Here is a 23,665-nt window from a genome sequence, read left to right on the forward strand (position 1 = left end):
GTTTTCACTGTACAAGTCTTTCACCTCGTTGGTTAAATTAATTCCTAAGTAGTTTTTTTATTTTTGATGTTATTATAAATGGAGTTGTTTTCTTAATATCCTCTATTGATTGTTGACGGTTAATGTACAGAAATGAAACCAGATTCTGTGTTTTGCTACTTTGCTGAATGTCTTAATTAGTTCTGAAAGTTTTTTGTGTGGAACTTTATGGTTTTCTACATATAGGATCATATAATCTGCAGAGATAATTTTACTTCTTCCTTTCCAATGTGAATGCCTTTTATTTCTTTTTCTTGCCTACTCTGGCTAGGACTTCCAGTACCATGTTGAATATGAGTGGAAAAGTGAGCATCCTTATCTTTTTCTTGATCCGAGAGGACAAGTTTTCAGTTTTTCATATATGGCTTTTAATATGTCAAGATAGTTTCCTTCTATTCCTAGTTTGCTGTTTTTTTTATCATAGAAGGGTATTGAATTTAATCAAATGCTTTTTCTACATCAATTGCAATGGTCACAGAGTTTTTCCCCTTCATTCTGTTAATGTGGTATATATCACATTGATCAATTTATGTATGCTAAACCATCCTTCATTCCAAGAATAAATCCAACTTGGTCATGGTGTATAACCCTTTTATTATGCTGAATATGGTTTGTTAGTATTTTACTGAGAATTTTACATCAATATTCACAAGGGATACTGGTTTATAGTTTTCTAATACTATCTTTGTCTGGCTGTGATATTAGGGTAATGCTAGCTTCATAGAATGAGTCAGTAAGTGTTCTCTATGTTATTTTGGAAAAATTTGAGAACAAATAGTTTTAGGGGCAAGCCTGTTGGGACCCCCCCCGCCCCGAGAGTTTTTCTGTATCCTCACTTAATAAAACTCTATCATTTTATTCACACACACAAAAAATGGTGTTAGTTCTTCTTTAAATGTTTGGTAGAATTCATCAGTGAATCAATCAGGTCAAGGGCTTTTCTTTGTCAGGAGTTTTGTTTTGTTTTGTTTTAAAGATTTTATTTATTTGACAGAGAGATACACAGCGAGAGGGGAACACAAGCAGGGGGAATGGGAGAGGGAGAAGCAGGCTTCCCGCCGAGCAGGGAGCCCGATGTAGGGCTCAATCCCAGGACCCTGGGATCAGCACCTGAATGGAAGACAGACGCTTAACAACTGAGCCACCCAGGCGCCCCTGTCAGGAGATCTTTTATTACTGATTCAATATTCTTACTAGTTATAGGTATATTCAGATTTCCTGAATTTTCATGATTCAGTCTTAGATTTTGTGTTTCTAGGTATTTGTCCAGTTCATCTAGGTTATCTCATTTGTTGTCATATAACTATTTACAGTACTTTCTTATAAACCTTTCCTTTTCTGTAGAATTGGTAGTAATGTCCCCACTTTCATTTCTGATTTTAATAATTTGAGTGTTTTTTCTTAATCAATCTAGCTAAATAAACATTTATCAGTTCTGCTGATCAAAGAACCAACTTGTGGTTTCACTGATTTCCTCCACTGCTTTTCTATTGTTTTATTTATCTCTGCTCAAATATTTATTATTTCATTCCTTCTGCTATCTTTGAATTTAATTTTTTTCTAGTTCCTTAAGTTGTGAAATTAGGTTGATCTGTGATCAATTTTTTAAATGTAAGCATTTATAGCTATAAATATCCCCCTTAGCACTGCTTTCACTACATCCCACAGGTTTTAGTATGTTCTGCTTTTGTTTTCATTCATCTCTAAGTATTGTCTTATTTCCCTCACAATTTCCATTAATCCATTCATTGCTTAAAAATGTTATTTAATTTCCACAAATGTGTGAATCTTCCAGTTTCTCTTCCATTATTGATTTTTAACTTCATCAAAGTGTCAAAGAAAATACTTTGTAAGACATCTACCTTTTTAAATCTATTGAGACTTAATTTGTGACTTAACATACAGTCTACCACAAAGAACACACGAGGTGCATTTGAGAAAAATGTATATGCTGTTGTTAGGTAGAGTGTTCTGTACATGTCTATTAGCTCTAGTTGGCTTTATTGTGTTGTTCATGTCCTCATATTTCTTTACTTATCTTCTATACCTTATTGAGAATAGAATACTGAAGTCTTAAACTAGTATCGTAAAAATATCCTTTTCCCTTCACTTCTGTTAATTTTTTTCATATGTTTGTATGGTCTATTATTAAGTATATAAATATTTATAATTGTTATATCTTTGTGCTGTATTGTACTTTTTATTAATATACAATGTCCTTAGTCTCTTACAACCTTCATGATTTAAAGTCTGTTTTGTCTAAAATTAGTATAGCTATCCCTGCCCTTTTTTGGTTACTATATGCATTAATATCTTTTCCCATCCTTTCACTTTAAACCTATTTGTATCTATGCATCTAAAGTGAGTCTCCTATACACAGAATATATTAGATCATTTTTTAATCCCTTCTGCCAGTCTCTTTTATAGTTTAATCCACCTATATTTAAAGTAATTATTGATAAGGAATAACTTACTTCTGTCATTTTGCTGTAAGTTTTCTAGATGCCACATAGCTTTTGTTGCCTCATTTCCTACATTACTCTTTTATATTTAGTTGATATTTTGAAGTAAAAAACATTTTACTTAACTTCAATAACATATAAAAATTCATTTAAAAGCTTTGCACAGTGGCAGTATCATAGCCAGTGAGGTTTATCTGAGGCACAATTATTGCTAATTGAAAACTCATTTACAGGGGCGCCTGGGTGGCTCAGTCAATTAAGTATCTGCCTTTAGCCCAGGTCATGATCCCAGGATCCTGGGATCGAGCCCCATGTTGGGCTCCTTGCTCAGTGGGGAGTCTGCTTCTCACCCCTCCTTCTGCCCCTCCCCCTGCTCGTGTTTTTTCTCTCTCAAATAAATAAAATCTTAAAAAACAACAAAAACAAACAAACAACTCATTTACAGCTCTATCTGCAACCCTTTCAGTTACTGTTATCACGAAATTACAATTTTGTACATTGTGTAATCAAAAACATAAACTAATAATTTTTTAAAATCCATCAGTTTCTTAAATTATATATAGAAAACAAAATGTGGATTTACAAACCAAAGTTACGATAATGCTAGATTTTAGACTAATAATTTTTTTTTTTTAAGATTTTATTTATTTATTTGACAGAGAGAGAGACAGTGAGAGCAGGAACACAAGCAGGGGGAGTGGGAGAGGGAGAAGCAGGCCTCCTGCCGAGCAGGGAGCCTGATGCGGGACTCGATCCCAGGACCCTGGGATCATGACCTGAGCTGAAGGCAGACACTCAACGACTGAGCCACCCAGGTGCCCTAGACTAATAATTTTTTTAATGTATTAATCTCAAATCATGTGGGAAACAAAAAGAAGAATTATAAACCATTATTAAAATAATGCTATCTTCTATAACTGCCTACATATTATACTTTTATTGAGATTTTACTTCCTCATATAGCTACAGGTTACTATCTAATATTCTTTCATTTCAACCTGCAGGACTGCTTTGGTATTTCTTGTAAGACAGGTCTACTGGTAACAAATTCCCTGAGTTTTGGGGACTGTCTTAATTTCTCTGTCACTTCTGAAAGAGAGTTTTGCTAGATAGAGGATTCTTGGTTGACAGGGTTTTTTTTTTTCTTTTTAGCACCTTGAAAACATCAGTCCACCACTGTCTTCTGGCTCCAAAGTTTCTGATGAGAAATCTGCTGAAAATCTTACAAGGATCCCTTTTAAGTGACAAGTCACCCCTCTTGTTGCTTTCAAGATTCTTTGGCCTTAGCTCTTGGAAGTTTGATTATAATGTGTGCCTTCTCCTGGACGTACCAAGATCTCAATAGAATCCGGAGTTCTAAAATAGTTACATCAGAAAGAATTCTGCCAGTGCAGTTGTTATCTAGGGGGCGAGATGAATTTCTACTATTTCTTTTTTTTTTTTTTTAAAGATTTTATTTATTTATTTGAGAGAGAGAGAATGAGAGACAGAGCATGAGAGGGAGGAGGGTCAGAGGGAGAAGCAGACTCCCTGCCGAGCAGAGAGCCCGATGTGGGACTCGATCCTGGGACTCCAGGATCATGACCTGAGCCGAAGGCAGTCGCTTAACCAACTGAGCCACCCAGGCGCCCAAATTTCTACTATTTCATACCCCACTATATTCCCAGAATCTTCTCAGTAACCACTGTGATTTTTAACATCAATGGAATTAAACATTTCCTGAACATGCTGACACTTTCAGTAAATTAGTTCAACTATTTTATTATCCCTAAATATAGTAAGTAATACTGTACTTCATCTTCTTTTTCCTAAAACTCATTTAATTCATCAAGATGCTGGTATTCTGATCATACTAAAACTTCAACACAATTGTTTGGAAGGAGTATATTCTGCTTGATTCATTGAATATTTATTGGGTGCCTACTACAAGCTCAGTATCATTCTGGACACCAGAGATACAGCAATGGGCAAAATAAAGTTCCTACCCTCATTGAGTTTACGTTCTAGCAGGGGAGACAGAACATTATAAACAAAATAAGTAAATAAAATGTAAATGTTAGGTAGTAAAAAGGCCAAAGAAAAAATAATTGCAGTTAAGAAGGATTAGGTAGGACAGCCAAAGGATGGCCTCCCAGGGTGGGTTTGATTAAATAGCTGAAGGGAGTGAGAGAGAAAGCCATGAGTAAATAGCTAAAGAGAGTGAGAGAGAAAGCCACGAGGATATCTGGGGGAAGAAGTGTGAGGACCAGGGTGGTAGCAGCAGGAAGGGTAAAAACTGCTTAAATTCTGGATATATTCTAAAGAGCCAATAGGATTTAGTGATGGACCAGATGAGGAATATGAAAAAACAAATCAGTGATGATTTCGTAAAATTCAACCTGAGCAACTGAAAGAATTTGCAGGTAAGGGAAGACAAACTCTGGCTGTCTCCTTTTAAAGCTTGACCTTTTTTGTTGGGGCAATCTCAGATTTTAGTCTGCCTACCTATAAAAGGCAACTTAAAGACTGTTTTCTGGGTCTTACAAATCTAATCTTTTGTTGACACTCCACATTCTTAATAGTGCCAGCTTTGGGGGGGTAGAGAGGTGGGGGTGCCTCCACTCAGAATCTGAATTAACATTAATCCTCAGGAACTATGTACACCAATTCCTAGAGCCATTTTAGAGGTTACTATCCTGAGTCCTGACTTGTTTTTAAGAGAAGAATTTCCTTAAACCGACCAGTCTTGAAGCCCACCTGCCCTTTCCTTCTCAGTTTTACATTTACATAAAATATTTCTACAGCTTTGTTTTCATTACTAGGTAAGAATCAGACAGAATTAGTATCTGTTTAGGAAACCATATTCTCTGCCTTCTGCCAGTTGGAAAGAAACAATCAAAGGCAATAATAACACCATTAGATTCCCTTGGTGTTGGGCGCCTGGGTGGCTCAGTTGGTTAAGTGACTGCCTTCGGCTCAGGTCATGATCCTGGAGTCCCAGGATCGAGTCCCGCATCGGGCTCCCTGCTCAGCGGGGAGTCTGCTTCTCCCTCTGACCCTCCTCCCTCTCATGCTCTCTGTCTCTCATTCTCTCTCTCTCAAATAAATAAATAAAATCTTAAAAAAAAAAAATTTAGATTCCCTTGGTGTCATTGTACACTATAAATAGAATCTTATTTCCCTTACTCCACAGCCAACCCTTTAAGTTATTATCATAGATAAGGAAACTGAAGCTTATACCAATTAAACTTTTTGCCCAGTATCACTTTAGACAGCAACAATACCATAATGTGGGTTTTCTGACAAAATTTAGTATTGTTCTCTATTAGTCCTTGCCTTCAGAACAGTTTTCATTAACCTTAAATGATAAAGTTTCCAGACAACTGTAGTATATATTTATACTGTATTTGAAAACTTTTTTTTTTTTTTGTAAATGACATACTGTTTTAAACTGGTCTTTCATTCAATCCTCCACACCTTTCTTATTATAATTCATCAGTGGGGAAAAAAAATACTGAGTCCCTGCAGGATCCAAAATTAGCTCAACTATAAAAACACACCTAAGATCTCACAGTCCTCAGTGCCTTTACCTATACATTAAGGAGGAAACAGAATGTAATCCTACTGTACTCAGTAGGTCATACATGGAGATACCTTTCCAAAATAGCTGCGTTTTCCCTAAGAAAAAGAAATAGGAAAAAAATGTAATCTGATATCACATATTAGAAAGTTATAATATACACCAATTCAGTTTAATAACAGCTTAAGTCAAGTGAAAAAAAACTGCAATAGTCATCTATACTAGAGGCTAGCAAACTTTTCTGTGAAGGACCAGAAAGTAAATATTTCACGTTTACAACCACCCAGTCTCCTGTCACAACTATTCAGTTCTGCAGTTGTAACATGAAAGTGGCCATACACAATAAATAAATGAATGGATGTGCTGTATTCCAATAATACTTAGCAATATAAATGGAGGGCTGGATATGGCCTGCAGGCTATAGTTTGCAACCCCTAATCTATACTATCTTGAGCTCACCTCCTAATGCAGATGAAAAAAAAAAATGAAAGGTTACAGAATGAGATAACTAGAGAACAAAATATATTATTCTCTTTATTCTTCACCTAACCTCAAGACTTTTAATACAATTAAATTTTTTAAAATCACTGTTAATTATCATTGCTTTTACGTTTGGTAAAGATATAATGAAGTTTAAGAAAAAGAACACTTATCTTTTGGGATACATACTAAAATATTTACAGATGAAATAATGTATCTGGATCTGCTTCAGTGTAATTCAGTAGAGGAGAGTGAAGAGGGTACAGATTAAGTCAAAATTGGCCATGAAAAATAACTGAAGTGGGGTGATGGGAACATAGGATTCATTATACTATTCCTTTATTTTTTTATTTTTTTTTTAAAGATTTTATTTATTTGACAGAGAGAGCACAAGCAGAGGGAGAGAGAGGGAGAAGCAGACTCCCTGCTGAGCAAGGAGCCCGATGTGGGACTCGATCCCAGGACCCTGGGATCATGACCTGAGCCGAAGGCAGCCGCTTAACCAACTGAGCCACCCAGGCGTCCCTATACTATTCCTTTATAAATATTTAAAATTTTCAATAATAGGGCGCATGGGTGGCTCAGCTGGTTGAGCGACTGCCTTCAGCTCAGGTGATGATCCTGGAGTCCTGGGATCGAGTCCCGCATCGGGCTCCCTGTTCAGTGGGGAGTCTGCTTCTCCCTCTGACCCTCCCCCTCTCGTGCTCTCTCTCTCTCATTCTCTCTCTCTCTCAAATAAACACAATCTTTAAAAAAATTTTTTTTTCAATAATAAAAAAATTAATAATGACAAATCACTTTATAAACAGGCTGGCAAATGATGAATCACAAATTTAAGTGCATTTGTAAAATTAACTATTTTCTCCATCTTTTAAACCAGGGTTTCTCAACTTTGGCAATATTTACATTTTGGGCCAGGTAGTTCTTTGTTGTGGGAGCTGTACTGTGCACTATGGGATATTTAGTAGCATCCTTAGTTTCTACCACCTAGATGCCAGTAGTACTCCCACCACCCCCACCAGTTGTGACAATCAAAAATGTTCCCGGGGCGCCTGGGTGGCTCAGTCGTTAAGCGTCTGCCTTCGGCTCAGGTCATGATTCCAGGGTCCTGGGATCGAGCCCCGCATCGGGCTCCCTGCTCAGCGGGAGGCCTGCTTCTCCCTCTCCCACTCCCCCTGCTTGTATTCCCTCTCTCACTGTGTCTCTGTCAAATAAGTAAAATCTTCAAAAAAAAAAAAAAAATGTTCCCAGACATTTCCAAATGTCCCCCATGAGACAAAAATGCCCCCAGTTGAGAACTACTGTTTTAAAAAAAACTATATTGCTGTTTCTAATAAATTCTTAAATTCCAGAAAAATGATACTTTGATGATTTTTTTGTTTTAGTCTTAGGCTATGAATTGTATTTATATCTTAACCCAATTTTTAAATGTAGTTTTTTCTTTGCCAATTGGGAAACTGTGTTATTAATTTAACCTGATGTATAAATACTCCTTTCTCACACTATTTCTATAAATTACATCTGCCTACAATGGTTTTTATATTTTAAACATTTTTATTTAAATTCAATTTAGTTAGCATATAGTGTATTATTAGTTTCAGGGGCAGAATTTTTTTTTTTTTTAAAGATTTTATTTATTTATTTGACAGAGACACAGTGAGAGAGGGAACACAAGCAGGGGGAGTGGGAGAGGGAGAAGCAGGCCTCCCGAGGAGCAGGGAGCCCGATGCAGGGCTCGATCCCAGGACCCTGGGATCATGACCTGAGCCGAAGTCAGGGGCAGAATTTAATCATTCATCAGTCGCATACAACACCCAGTGCTCTTTACATCAAGTGTCCTCCTTAATGCCCATTACCCAATATCCCATCTCCCCACCTACCTCCTTTTGCCTACAAGCATTTTTAAAACAGAAATGCACAGAATGGAAATTCAAATGAGGTGGTATGGTTGAAGTCCAAATATATCCCACTGATCTAGTAACAGACCTAACTTTCAAACTTTCTCAAAGAAATTATTTGCAAACACTTAGCTTACTGAGCCACACTCCAACTCCAATCTTACCAGGTTTATATTATCAACTAACCATTTGTTTTGTATTTGAGTTCAGTTAAGGAACAGTGCCACTTTTGTTCCCACTCCCACAGCTGCACCACCATTGTGCACAACCTCTCATGTGAACAAGAAGTCTTTAGAAACACAAATGGCTAGATAGTCCCATGTTGTCTGCTTTATTAATTAAATTCTGAATCAGAAAGCATACTTTATAAAAAATTAGGCAAAAAATTTTATTTTTGGCCTCTTGCCTTATTAGCTATAATCAGAAGGGCTTTGGTATTTTAGTAATTGTTGCTATTGTAGTTTCTGGATTCATTAAATAAAAAATGGGATATTCAGGGTGCCTGAGTGGCTTAGTTGGTTAAGTATCTGCCTTTGGCTCAGGTCATGATCTCAGGGTAAGGGATTGAGCCCACTGTCAGGTCTGGCTTCCTGCTCAGTGGGGAGCCTGCTTCTCCTTCTCCCTCTGCCCCTCCCTGCTTGTGCTCTCTCTCTCAAATAAATAAATAAAATCTTTTTAAAAAATGGGGTATTCAACTCAGGGAATTTCATTCCATTTCCCCAAGCCAGATGAAAACAGTAACACAATAAAGTAATTGTCTTCCATTTACAAAATACTAAATTTAAATTAAGTCTTTCATTACCGAAAGAAACTTTGTAACATATACTGGGTTCCTAAATTCATAACCAAGAAAGATGTGAATTAAAAATAGCTACTGTGAAAACAAAATCAAATCATATAATCTCATTCATAAAGGTATCACAATAATGAAACTATCATATAGTTTATAGACATCTACCTGCTAATTTAAAATTCAAGTTTTTTTAGACAACAGAAAATTCCAACATCAGAAATGACTTATTTACAATTACAACACCATTGATTCTTTAGTAGCTATCCAACAAATCAAAATATATTCAATCTGAGAAAAAAAGCAAAAATAATGTAAGACTTCTCTTTTCAAATATGTGTCTTTAAAATTTTTTAATTAATAAAAACAGGCTGGTCCACTGATTTAGCCCTCAGAAATTCAAGTCATTAAGCTTCCTCAGATGGTAGTATCATTTGAACAAAATTACAACTTTCTGCCTAGTCTAAATTTGATGGGATTTGACTTATTCCTAAATAATCTTCCACTAGACAACAACAAATGTGATTTTAATGTATTTTTTCAATAATGAGGTTATAGTATACTGTAACAAAGGACAACATCCTTCACAACACACACAGAGATTATCAACTGGAATTCCAATGACAGTAAAAAATATTCATTTCCCTTTTAAAAGAATATACTCTCTATTAAGCATATATACACATAATGATAAACATGCACTGTAAAATTTTCAAAGATCCACATTAAGGTCAAGAAACAATAAGACTAGGGGCGCCTGGGTGGCTCAGTCGGTTAAGCGGCTGCCTTTGGCTCAGGTCATGATCCCAGAGTCCTGGGATCAAGCCCCACGTCGGGATCCCTGCTCAGTGGAGAGCCTGCTTCTCCCTCTCCCTCTGCCTGCCTCTCTGCCTACTTGTGCCCTCTCTCTCTCTCTCTCTGTATAAATAATAAAATAAAATCTTTAAAAAAAAAAAAACAGTAAGACTAAACAAATTCTAATTTACTGATTCCCTTATGAGATTAAAATAAAGAAAGGCCTCTGAGTGTCACTGATCAGTAAAAATCTTGACCTACATGATCTATATATTCTCCTTCCCTCAACTTCTTTAGTATGATTCTTGGATGAACCCATCTGGGCTCCCAGCAGCATGGTGGTCCAACCATAGTAAAGGAAAACTCAACTCCTATCTTCACTTAGGGTTATGTCTACAATATTGAGAGATCAAAGAGAAACAAGAAATGCTTCAGGTTATCTCTTGTCAAATTTTTCTTTTCAATCAGAAGAGCCGTAGGTGATTATTAAATTTTAGGAATGAAAGCAATTCATCTTATAATACAGAAGTACCATTTCTAGAACATTAATTTTTTACTTAAGTATTTTTCAAGATTAGTTTAATTACCTCTGCTTCTACATCCACATTTTGCTTCAAAAGTAACTTCAAAATGTCAACATGTCCATTCTGACTAGCAGCTTGCATAGCTGTGTGACCAGCACATTGTCCATTTACCTAAATAAAAAGAAAGGATGAAGGATTGTCACAAATCACAAAGAGTCAATATATAGTACAGGTTTAAATCTAGCACACTGAAAAAAAATAAAAATAAAAAAAATAAATCTAGCACACCATATGATTCTTCGAAAATAATTTAGGTTGGTGTTCCATATATCCTAGTACAGATCACCAGAAACTTCTCTGTAATTTAGAGAGGGGAGCAGACATTTTTCCTTTTTTTTTTTTAAGATGAAAGTTCCATTGTTCAAAGAGCTATCAAAGAACTGTTTTAGGGGCGCCTGGGTGGCTCGGTCGTTAAGCGTCTGCCTTCGGCTCAGGTCATGATCCCAGGGTCCTGGGATCGAGCCCCGCATCGGGCTCTCTGCTCTGCCGGGAGCCTGCTTCTCCCTCTCCCACTCCCCCTGCTTGTGTTCCCTCTCTCTCTGTGTCTCTCTCTGTCAAATAAGTAAATAAAATCTTTAAAAAAAAAAAAGAACTGTTTTAGCCAATCTGCAACGTTGAAAAAACAAAGCAAGTGAGGGAGAAAAGTAAGTTATATTAGTTTTTCATATTTACTTCTATTTGAATTATTAAAGCTCAAAGTCTATGTTTCAATGAAAGAAAAGCAATAAAGTAAATGGAAAACTTTTAGAAAAGATATTGTCCACTATATAAATAATTTCAACTTGACAAATATACTGAATACTGTCAGCAAACTACCATGAGGAATACATGAATGAATTAGTAGGGTAGCTATATACAACTATGACATAAAGCAGTAATTTCCAACCTTCTCCTCACTTCAGATTTGTGTAAATGTATAATTTCTCCATGACATACCCAAGGCTAAGTGTAATTCCTTAAGCCCACCCCACTCACTCTCATCCATAAAATCATAAAAGCCACCTGGGTGGCTCAGTCAGTTAAGTGTCTGCCTTCAGCTCAGGTCATGATCTCAAGGTCCTGGGATACAGCCCCGCATCCGGCTCCATGCTCAGCTGGGAGTCTGTTTCTCCCTCTCCCTCTGCCCCTCCCTCTGCCCCTCAACCTGCTCGCACACGCACTCTCTCTCTTAATAAATAAAATATTTAAAAATAAACAACCAGGGGCACCTGGGTGGCTCAGTTGGTTAAGCAACTGCCTTCGAGTCAGGTCATGATCCCGGGGTCCTGGGATCGAGTCCCACATCAGGCTCCCCCTGCTCTGTGGGAGCCCGCTTCTCCCTCTGCCTCTGCCTGCCACTCCCCGTGATTGTGCTCTCTCTCCCTCTGTCAAATAAATAAAATCTTTAAAAAATAAAATAAAATAAAAATAAATAACCATAGAAGATGGTAGCCTGACCACACATTTATATCCTATTCCTCCTCAGACTACATTAAAAAGACAGTAAAATCATTAAAAACATAAAAAGCCATAAAGACAAAGAGAAAGGGAAAGCTAACATCAGAAAATAATAAAAAGCAACACATTTCTGAAATGGAGAAAACAGACTGACTTTATAGAGAAAAGGAATACAAAACCTGGGAACCCCACACAAAGTCAAAGCCTGCAAAAGCAAGCACATGAGAGGGCTAAGAAGAAAAACTCCAGGTAGAAGTCTGATGTGCAGTGGCCACACTCCAGGCCACTCTTCTCAAACTCAAGGATAGGACATTAGCTGCTATGCATCTAGTCCCTAGGCAGAAAAATGGTTTCCTCCCTTAAACAACTGAACAGCCATGGAGAACACACCTCTACAAGAGTTAGCATTTAAAGACCCCAAAAGCTCCACACATGCAATCACCATAATGTAAAGTCAGTCACTAAGTCCTATCGAAGCAAAGAGAACTACCAATAAGCTTTTTAAGTCTTATTCAGATACGAATGGACAACCAAAGATTCGAGATTTGAGGAAGACCTCAAAAACAGAAAACACACACAAAAAATAATTCAAAAAAAAAAAAAAAGAAAGAAAAAAATGACTCTGGAAGAAACAAATGGAGAGAAATAAAATGTTTGAGAAAGAAACTTCAGTTAGAGATGTTCAAGAATCCTTTACATCTAAAAATCAAGAGGAGGATGCTATGAAAAACAGGAAATCCCATTAGAGGAGCTAGAAGCTGTGCAGATATAAGGCAAGAGAACAGTTTTTCAGTATTGTGAGACTTAAAGACTATATCCCTATGTATTTATTTGTGGTATAAACAATTATACCTCAATAAAACTTTTTTAAAAAGGTATATACTTGTAAGTGTTCTTTAAAGGTTGGACTGCACTTGTCTTCATAACCTCTCAACACCTTACTAAAACAAGAGCAAAGTTTTATTTTCTTTGAAGCCTCAATCCACAAAGATAATTAGAACTAGCAAAATAACACACACACACACACACACAGACACACATGCAAGCACCTATACAGGAAGCTGAAAAGCAGGCCCTAAACCTGCTACGAGAATAACCTAGAAGCAACCCTTCCACCAAGGAAACCAAAAAAGCTCAGGTATTGACTGGATACCCCTGGATATGAGGATAATGTGGTGGCTGATGGTAAACAAAAAAGCATTGGTTAATAGTTTGTTTTAAAAGCATTTAGAGGGGCACCTGGGTGACTCAGTCAGTTAAGCGTCTGCCTTCGGCTCAGGTCATGATCCCAGGGTCCTGGGTTTGAACCCCACATCAGGCTCCTTGCTCGGCGGGGAGCCTGCTTCTCCCTCTCCCTCTGCCTGCCTGCCACTCCCCCTGCTTGTGCTCTATCTCTCTCTGTCAAATAAATAAAATCCTTAAAAATAAATAAATTTACTTAATAATCAAATTATTAATTAATAATTAATTAATTTAAAAAAGCATTTAGATCCCTGGATTCCCTCACTCTGCTCAGCTGAACTAGTGGTCTACCCCGAGGCTAGCAGAAACCTTAAAGTTTATTCTCTACAAAGAGTAAAGTATCCCTAGCCTACAGAAACCAAGCACTGTTATCAGTGGGGCAAAGTACTAAAATCAGAAGTTTTATTATGTAAATATCTGCATGATGATGCTGAGAATCCAAGCCCTCCTCCCTTACTCACTATTCATGATCTTGGCCGCCAGGTTTATACCCTCTATGCAGGAGAATTAAGAGACCTCTCTGGGGAGTCAGACCAGCCCAAGAGAAAAGACCTAATGGCCGATGCCAGGAGTAACCCAAGGAAAAAAATCAATCTAGACACAAACCGTATACCCTTCATAAAAATTAACTCAAAATGAATCATAGACTTAAATGTAAAACACAAAACTGTAAGTCCTACAAGATCATAGATGATGTCTTTGATGTTATATCTAAAAAGTCATCACCATACTCAAAGTCACCTATGTTTTCTCCAGTTATCATCTCTCAGAAGATGAAATGAACACATACCTGACATGCCTGCATGTCTTGGGAGATTAGACAATTAGAAGTTTGCAGAAGAATTAATTATAACAACATAGATTACAAACAAATGAAAAAAACTTTAAGTTATGTCTGAAGTTAAGAGGGACTGATTGAGAAAAACTACAAGTGAACTTCCTGGGATAAAGGAAATGTTCTACATCTAATGGGGTGTGAATTATATGTATGCATTTGTCAAAACTGATCCATGTATTTCATTATATGTAAATTACACCTCAATTTTTTTTTTGATACAAGAACAATTATGAACACCAAGGAAAGCAAATGGTTATATAGGAAAATACAATCTAGCATCACCCACAGCTCAGATATGAATGTCATTTAAATAATAACATGCACAATTAATTTTAATCTTAACAAAGTTACCATACAACCTAACCACATTAAGAAGCTGAGAGGAGTGTGTATGTGTGTGGAGGGAATGAGTTGGAGGTGGAAAAGAAAGCTGAATCCTCATCTTCACAGTGAAGTATCAAAAGATAACTCCTAAAACATAAAAATCAAAAAAAAAAAAAATAGAAGTATGTTATTGGAAGATGTGGAGGTAAACATATGAAGAAAATCAACTGAAAGAGGTGAAAATAGTTGTCTCTGAAGAATGCGTAAACAGAATTGAGAAGGAAATTTTTTCATAACAAACCCTGTAGAACTATTTTTCCCTTTAATTTTTAGAATGTATATTGTTAAAAAAATACATTAGTAATTAAATGAAGAAAAAATTAAGTATAATAGGCCACAGTGTTAAAATAAGAATATATCAATGTCTTTTAGAAAAGTAAACTGAAGGGGCGCCTGGGTGGCTCAGTCGGTTAAGCGTCTGCCTTCAGCTCAGGTCATGATCCCAGGGTCCTGGGATTGAGCCCCGCATCAGGCTCCCTGCTCAGGGGGGAGTCTGCTTCTCCCTCTGCCTGCCGCTCCCACTGCTTGTGTGCTCTCTCTATCAAAATAAATAAATAAAATATTTTTTTAAAAAAAAGTACACTGAAGAGTGATGTCCAGTGTCTTCTTTAAAATATCTCACAAAAACAAAGAAGGAATAGATGAAGACATGTGGAAAAATCTCAGTAATTATTGAATTATGTTCATTATACTATTCTATTTTTATATATGCTTCAAATAATTTTTAAAATGCTCACATCCACATCTGGTCTTTTTAGCAAATCTTCCACTTTAGCAACATCTCCATTGGCAGCAGCCTTAACTAATTCTTCATTGAGGTCACCAGATTCTTGGGTTTCAAATAATTTCTTCAAGAGTTGGGAGAGTCTTTCTGTAAAGCATCAAATAAAGCTGCTAACATAGGAGGATCTCAAACCTTAACTACTACTAAAAGACAAGCATTACCCACATATCTGTAATACATACTTTTCCTTTTTTATTATTTCTGTCATGTTATTTTCATACTATACTACAGATATTACCCATGCAAGTTATAATTACTACCATATAAAGCTGCATTAAATTCCAACTCATAAGTATTCCCAGTTTTCTCCAATTCAGAAAAAGTAGAGAGTTACATATAAATAACAATTCAAGATTTAGAAGTCATACCAAAGATAATCACAAATGAACACACTACAGTGGGAGTTTCATAACAATACAAACTTCCTTTCAGGTTTTAAGCATACCACAACTTGGAGCTCTATGCTACAGACCTTAGAATAAATCAACAAATCAATGATTATGATTTAAAAGCAATGTAATCTCTATAATATTTGGGGAAATGTTTTAGTGACAAACCAATTTTCAGTTGAAAATGGTCATGTAAGTGTTAACATACTTCAACAGGTGCCACGTGATTGGTACTGACTAAAAAAAAAAAGAACTAGAGATGTATTTACATAGACTCTTTCATAAGATTTTTTTTCCTAAGTAGCATTAATCAGTAGAGAAACTACCCAGTTCTATTCCTTAACTCTCAGCTCTACTTAGTGGAAAGCAAGGCATCACAAAGTGAGGCAGAGGGCCAACACCAAGTCCAAATTATTTGAGTAGGATATTCTCATTCTTTGAATTTGTAGGTAGTCAGCCTACTGTGATGCCATCTAACTGCAAAGTAAAAATTTAAACACCGCCTGATTTAAATTTTAAGTACACTAGCAAATTACATCAGGAAAGAAGAGAAAGCAGCAGAGGAAGTAGAAAGCAGTATAAAATAAAACTGTGGAGGTCACCCAATGTTTTCCTTTACTTTCTTAAAATTTAGTTATGGTTCTACCTTCTTTTCTGAATGACAATACATAATAACTTGCAATTTGTTCTAGAATGAATTGAGGCTATGTATACAAAGCTGGAGCACAAGGAAGGAAAGACTTTGGCATGAGTCTACCCAAGCATCCAGCTTATTCACATTTCAAAATGATTTCCTACTAATTTTCTACTTACTCACATTTCAAAATGATTTTCTACTTATTATTACACATTTCTACATGTATAATAACCCTTATTAAATAGTAAGAGGACACCTGGGTGTCTCAGTCAGTTAAGCATCTGCCTTCAGCTGAGGTCATGATCCCAGGGTCCTGGGATCGAGTCCTGCATCCGGCTCCTTGCTCACCAGGAAGCCTGCTTCTCCCTCTGCCTGCCACTCCCCCTGCTTGTGCTCTCTCTCTCTGACAAATAAATAAATAAATAAAATCTTTAAAAAAGATAAAAATAAAATAAATAGAAAAAATATGGCTGATATGTAAAAATATCCAGGAAGAAAGCCATCTGCTAGCAACAATGTTGAAAATAAAAAGAGAATAAAGTAGGCTAAGAAAGTGATGTTTCTTGGCAGAAAACAAAAGTTCAGACTAAAGAATACAATGACGAATTTCAGTTTTCTCAGATTTGATGTGGAAAAGCCCTTGATATAATACCCAAGAAAAAGCACCTATTTAAGGAAATTTTCCAGGGTATACCTCAGTCAGAACAAAAATAAAAAAACCTTTAGAGAAAGTATAGAAGTCAGTCAACATTCAAATGAGGTCATGTGATCTGGGAGAAAACCATGAACACATACAACATTAACTGTACAAGAGAATCGAGGAATTAGCAAAGGTTCTAATGTAAACCATATTACTTTTAAAGACACAACAATACAAACATACCACCAGATGCATTGCTAATGGCTGATCCTGCAGACGCCACCTTGGAAACTGCTGCTGGATTATACGTCCAAGATGTTCCGCAAACTTCCACCTTTAAATCACTGTCTGAATAAATCTGTTGTACTCGGCCAACTTTACCTAAAGTCTTTCAAAAAAAAAAAAAAAAAAAGTTCATGTTCCCAAGTCTAAAGTACATACCATAAAACAAAAAATCAATCATTAGTTCTCACATGTTTAAAGTACGAATTTTCTTTTGTTCCTAATGAAAAAACTGTTAAAGGACAACATATTCAAGTGGGTTATTTGTTAGTTACAAACTTTAAAGAGTATCTTTAAAAAACATTTTATTAGGGCAACTGTCTCAGGTCCCCTCCCTCTTCAGGAGCTTTGTACTATTGTTCAATAAACCTTGCTTTGCTGTCCACTAAAAAAATGAAAAAAAAAAAAAACATTTTAATAAACAAAACTACAATACTTCCACAAGAATATAAAATCAAAAATAAATCATGACAGTCTATCATTCATAAGAATTCATAAAATTTTGCTTTTTGATATCCAACCTTTTAACCCCATAATCCTATCTTACATCTTGAGAATTTATAAATCAAAAAGTCCAAAATTCATCAATCTAGCCTAAAAAAATAAAATCTGATTTCTAAAATAAACTATACTTAAACCAAAAAGGGAATCAGTATTCATTCCAAGATAGAAGTATGTAGAAACAACATGCTTATTAAATATATGGGAAAAAGGGAAGCCTGGGTAGCTCAATTGGTTAAGCATCCAACTTGATTTCGACTCAGGTCATGAACTTGGGGTTGGGGGATGGAGCCCCACCCACCTGGGGCTCTGTGCTCAGTGGGGAGTCTGCCCCTCCTCCCCATGCACTCTCTCTCTAAAATAAATAAATAAACCTAAAAAAAAAAAATATATATATATATATAGGAAAAGAAGGGCAATTGGGTTCAGAACACAATCAGCAGCAACTCTTACCATGTGGCAGATACTGTTCTAAGAGCTTTATACAAATTAACTCACCTAATACATATAACCCTGAAAGTAAAGCACTATTATTAGGCCCATTTCAAACTCCAGTCCAAAACCCATTCTCTTAAGCACACCAGAATAGCAAATTACACCACTAGAAAATTGGTGAAGAATAGTAATAATACCTGACTACTTCCTAACAGAGTAGATTGCCCTTCAGTGTTTTATCTTTTGCCTTCTCCACAACATTTGACCCCAACTACTTGAAACTATTCCCTTAATTTCTGGATGACAGTCTAACCTTCCTGCCTGTTCCTTCTCTTTCTCCACTCACTGGCTCCTTGTCCTTTTTCAGATCCCTAAATCCATTCTCCCCCAAATTTTATTCCTTTGTTTTTTTCTCTTCTTCCTTAAAAGCTTAATCCACTTTGACAACTATCACCTTATTTCCAAAACTCCGAAATATACTTCTCTCGCCCTATTTATCCCTCTCCCTGCCCTCTAACACACATCAATTTTAACTTCTAATTAGACATTTTCTCTTGGAATTTTCCATCATCTCAAACTCTATGAGGCTGCATTCTTTGTTTTTTTTCCCCCTTAACTGTTTAATTATGGAAAGTCTCAAACATACAAAAGTAGACAACAGTATTTTGAATTCCCATGTACCCATCAACTATTTTTAACAATTTTCAGCTCATGGCCAATCTTGTTTTCCCCTATCTATTTTCTCCTCCTGTATTATTAATCATGTAAACTTTTTTTTATTTTTTTATTTTTTAAAGATTTTATTTATTTATTTGACGGAGAGAGACACAGCGAGAGCAGGAACACAAGCGGGGGGAGTGGGAGAAGGAGAAGCAGGCTTCCCGCGGAGCAGGGAGCCCGATGCGGGGCTCGATCCCAGGACCCTGGGATCATGACCTGAGCCGAAGGCAGACGCTTAACGACTGAGCCACCCAGGCGCCCCCATGTAAACTTTTTTTAAAAAACAAAACTACAATACTACTAACAACCCTCCCCAAATTATCAATTAACTCTGTAATATCATAAAATACCAGTGTTCAAATTTCGAATTGCCTCATAAATGATAAAATTTTTCAGTCTGCTTAAATCAAGTTCCAAATAAAGTCTATACATGTATTTTTCTTTGCCAGTTATTTGTTGAAGAAACAGGGTTATTTGCCCTATGAACTTTCTTACAATCTGAACTTTGCTAATTGGTATAATTTAAATAGTTCATCTGTCTCTGTATTTGATAAGAAACACTCCAAGTTGGCTGCTGGATCCTTTTAACATGACCTAGAAACCTCTGATAGCTTCCTTACCATCTGTTATGAGGCTCATCTTGTTCACTTCCTGACAAGAGCTAGAATTAGCCATTTCTCCAAAGACTGGTTCCTTACAGAGAGAATGGCTATTTCAAGACTATAATCTGGGCACAAGTTTGGTTATTGTTACTAGAATTATTGTTTCTAAGTCTTTTCATGGACAGAGCTAGGAAATAGTGCTAGGAGGGTGTTTTGTCTTGAAGATAAAATAAATCATAAGTAAAAACCCTCTTCCAATGCAAATTCAAGACTATAGGGTTTTTACTCAGCCTTTTATGTTACTTCCATATCTGTTTCCCACCCTGATCATTCTGGTTCTCAAGGTTACTGGGGATAACAGAATCAGAATTACCATATAAGTACTCATTTGGTTTCTTGTGATATCACACAACAATCTCAGGATAATAACATTAACACTACCACAAACAACAAGATCTCTGAAAACTGTTGAAAACTGTTAAAATATTGCTTTTTACATGCAGTTCTTTAGGGTATATTCTTCCTAAAAAGATACAAAGACAAATTACTATGTTTAAAAATCACTTGTACTTTTCTCTCTGTATGGTTATGCCAAGAAGATACACATTTAGGTTTGTTCATTTTATTTTCCACTTTTAGGAATTTAATTTTGCTTTATAATTGTATAAAATATATATGTGGTTTCAAATCAAATCTATAAAACAAGACATATTCAAAGACGTCTCCCTTCTACCTTTGTCCCCTATACCACATTCCTTTTTTAGATATGAAACCTGTTTTTTTAACTTAATGGTTAATCCCTCCATTGTTTGCTTTTTTCACATAAACTCTGCATCGTCCTAACAGTTATATTTACAATAATACTAATATATAATTTATATATATAAAACCTAATTCCCTCTTTAAAAAAAAGAGCGAGAGTGTGTGAGTCAACTGGTTCCCCAGTATGTACAACGCTGAAATGAGTCACTCATGTTCTTACCCTTACCTTCTTTCTCCCTCATATTTTGATTTAAAATAATAGTATTCCATTCCAGTTAATAATTAAAAGGCAAACAGCTTACTAAACTTTCCATATGCTCCCTCCATTCCCATCCCATTTTTTGACAGTTGTACTTTATCTGTGATGATAGAGCATATAACCATTACATAGATTCTCCCCCTTCCTTTAACTATCCTTTAATCTTAGTTCAACAAATACATATTTAATGTCCACTATCAGCCCTTCAGTTGGTATCTCTCCAGTCACCATGGTTGTCTGAGACCCATTTTCTAATAGATTAATCAGAAAAGGCTAATGGGAACAAGATTCTCTGAATTCTTACATGTTCACAGCAATTTGTAGCCTTTATACTTGAAAGTCAGTTAAATGTTATTAAATGTTATTTCATTGAGATCATAAAGCATTGAGATCAGATTTTCTTTCCTTTATAAGTAAAACTTGACCTTTTCCCCTAGATACCCAAAGAATTTTTTTCCTTTTCTTGAAGATTTTGTTATTTTACCAGGTTATGCTCAGTGTTTGGTGGTCTCAATTTTCCCAGGTATGCAATATGTCCTTTTAATATTTAGCTTTAAATCATTTAATTTGGGGACATTTTGTCTGGAATTATAAATTTTAGCAGTTGTTATATTCCATGCTTTGGTTTTTGTTTTTCCTTTTTTGCAAGGACTCCTAATACATGTCTATTAGATACTCTATCTTTGTCACTTTCCTGAAATACTTTTTATTTTTTATTTTAAAATTTTTTCTTCTTTTTACCTTCTGTTTCTCTTAAGGCATTATCTGTCATATTTATTTGATCTGTGTTGCATCAAGCTTACTCTTCTTTTCAGAAATTATCCTCCTTTTCAATTCTTTCCTAAGTTCTATTACCTCATTTCTAATTATGATCCATTTTCTTCTTTCATCTTTTATCATTTTAATTTGTTGGCTCATTCTGAATCATTAGATTTTAGTTTTCTGTGCATATCTTTCTAGTGTACTTTCATTTGTCTATAGAGAAGCTATGTTATTCCTTGTCATTTTTCAGTAACTATGTATGGGGTTCCGATTATGATCCCCTTCCAACTTTTATCTTTCCTTTGCACCTACTGTCTCTATCGTAATCAATGTGGCTTCTATTCCCAGCACTTTTTCCTTAATAGGAGGGCTCTGCCCAGGAAGGGAGCTATGGCTGGTTAGTTTTGAGAGTTTACAGACCCAGGCTGCTCCAACTCCTTCAACCTTTAGCGTGGACCTATTACCCTCACCCCAAAATGGAGTCTGCAAGAGCCCTCCCAGGGTTAGCTATTGTTTCCACATTAATCTACTAGACTAGCCAATGAATACTTGTTAACTATGTTGGAGTATCCCTGTTCTCAGGTCCATCCGATGCCCATTAATTCTCTCTGCTGCCAGAAAGACAGATGTGGACCTAGTAGCTATCAGTATTTTCTCACTACTAATTCATATTTTAGGGTTCAATAGGTTACTCTGTAACCTGGTTTTGATATAGATGTTTGTGGCTTTTCTTTTTTTTTGGTTATGCTCATCTAGTTGTTGACTATTTTTATCAAGATGATTTGGGAAGATTAAAATCCTACACCACCACCACTGGAATCCCAGAATTCCCCTCTAGATATAATCTACAGGTTTTGCTTATATAGCAGCTTACTATGGGAGAAAGAGAACTTAGGCTTTGAAGTAAACAGATTTAGGTTCAAACTCCAGTTCAGAATCTTAGCTCTGATTTCCTCATCTTTAAAATAAGGGGTGCCTGGGTGGCTCAGTTGGTTAAGCGATTGCCTTCAGCTCAGGTCATGATCCTGGAGTCCCGGGATCGAGTCCCGCATCGGGCTCCCTGCTCAGCGGGGAGTCTGCTTCTCCCTCTGACCCTCCCCCACTTGTGCTCTCTCTCACTCTCGCTCTCATTCTCTCCCTCTCAAATAAATAAATAAAATCTAAAAATAAATAAATAAATAAAATAAAATAAGGATGTCATACCACCACCTGCTTATAATATTCCTAGGACAAATAAAGTCTGTGGATATATCTATGTGTGTATACACGTATGTGTGTGCGCGCATATGTATATATTCATCATTTAGCACAGTGCTTAGAATAATTGGGCACTCCAAAGACATAAGCTGCTACATATAAGGTGTCATCGCTAAGGGGAAAAACAAAAACATCTTGACGCTAAAAAATCTTAAAATAGTATATATACATAGCTCCTTTAAAAGCATGTCAAAAAATTACATTTAAGTAACACCACACTACAGTGAGGCTTAAAGACAATCAATACATTTTTTTAACTAGCTTTAATATCAAAAGCAAACAAAACAAAGAGAGATCATATACAACTTAATTTTTTGGGCAAAAATAAAGATTCTAAATTACAGCTCCTACAAAACATACACAACTATCACTTAGTCACTATCTAACTAAAGCAATAAAAAACATCAGCAGCATCTGCAAACTATGAAATGTCTTCGAATGAAAGCACCATAACAATTGATTTATGTTTCGTTCACTATTATATCCTTGAAGCCTAGCAGGCACATTGTTTGTGCTACAATATCTGCAGAAGGATTAAAGCAGGAAGGAAGGATGGACTGATGGAGGGACAGCACAACATGAAGGAAGGGAGGGGACAGAGGGCTAGATGAGACAGGAGATGGCGCTAGACAGGAAGAGGAGGTGCTAGCCAGGACAGGCACTAGACAACACAGCAAGGGGGGGTGGTGGAGGGATGAGACATGAAGAGGGATGGGAGGGGAGGTACTTGGTAGAGGAAGGAGGCACTGAATGGGATGGTACTGGGGGGACAGGAGAGGACAAGTTAGGTGACTGGATGAAGACAGGAGCAGGGGTAGCAAAGTGGAGGGCTAAATAGGAGGACATAGCAAGGAAGAGGAGAGGAAGGAAATGGAATATAGGGCAAGAAAGCACGGGGGGCAGCAGGACAGTATGGGGGGGAAGGGAGGACAGAACGGGTAGTACAGAAGGAAGGGACAGAAGGAAAGAGCGATGTATAGATGGAGAAAGAGGATGGATGCAAAGAGGGCAGAACAAACAAACTTTTCTGTTGTTGCTGAACATTTGGTGAAAAATATATTAAATGAACAAATTAAAAACTAAACCGTAACTCTTTGGGAGCAAAGCCACCTCAGAAGGCACACATT

General features: G+C 36.4%; 1 protein-coding gene and 1 non-coding gene across 3 annotated transcripts in view; one reads left to right on the forward strand and one right to left on the reverse strand.

Moving 5' to 3' along the window:
- The window catches only part of MIB1 (MIB E3 ubiquitin protein ligase 1), a 129,678-nt gene that overhangs the window by 59,728 nt on the left and 46,285 nt on the right, over nt 1–23,665 (reverse strand). For both annotated transcript variants that reach the window (XM_081801526.1, XM_081801527.1), the window contains exons 8-10: nt 17,202–17,346; nt 15,246–15,379; nt 10,611–10,718 (exon numbers count right to left, since the gene is read on the reverse strand). In XM_081801526.1, coding sequence (XP_081657652.1) covers nt 10,611–10,718; nt 15,246–15,379; nt 17,202–17,346 — 387 coding nt within the window. The remainder of the gene's footprint in view (nt 1–10,610; nt 10,719–15,245; nt 15,380–17,201; nt 17,347–23,665) is intronic.
- Nucleotides 2,656–2,797, forward strand: LOC115940861 (U4 spliceosomal RNA). The gene has a single exon (XR_004075592.2). It is a non-coding gene; the product is annotated as a U4 spliceosomal RNA (small nuclear RNA).

The sequence above is a fragment of the Leptonychotes weddellii genome, chromosome 13 (genome assembly GCF_054177405.1).
Source record: "Leptonychotes weddellii isolate Sample4059 chromosome 13, ASM5417740v2, whole genome shotgun sequence".
NCBI lineage: Eukaryota > Metazoa > Chordata > Mammalia > Carnivora > Phocidae > Leptonychotes > Leptonychotes weddellii.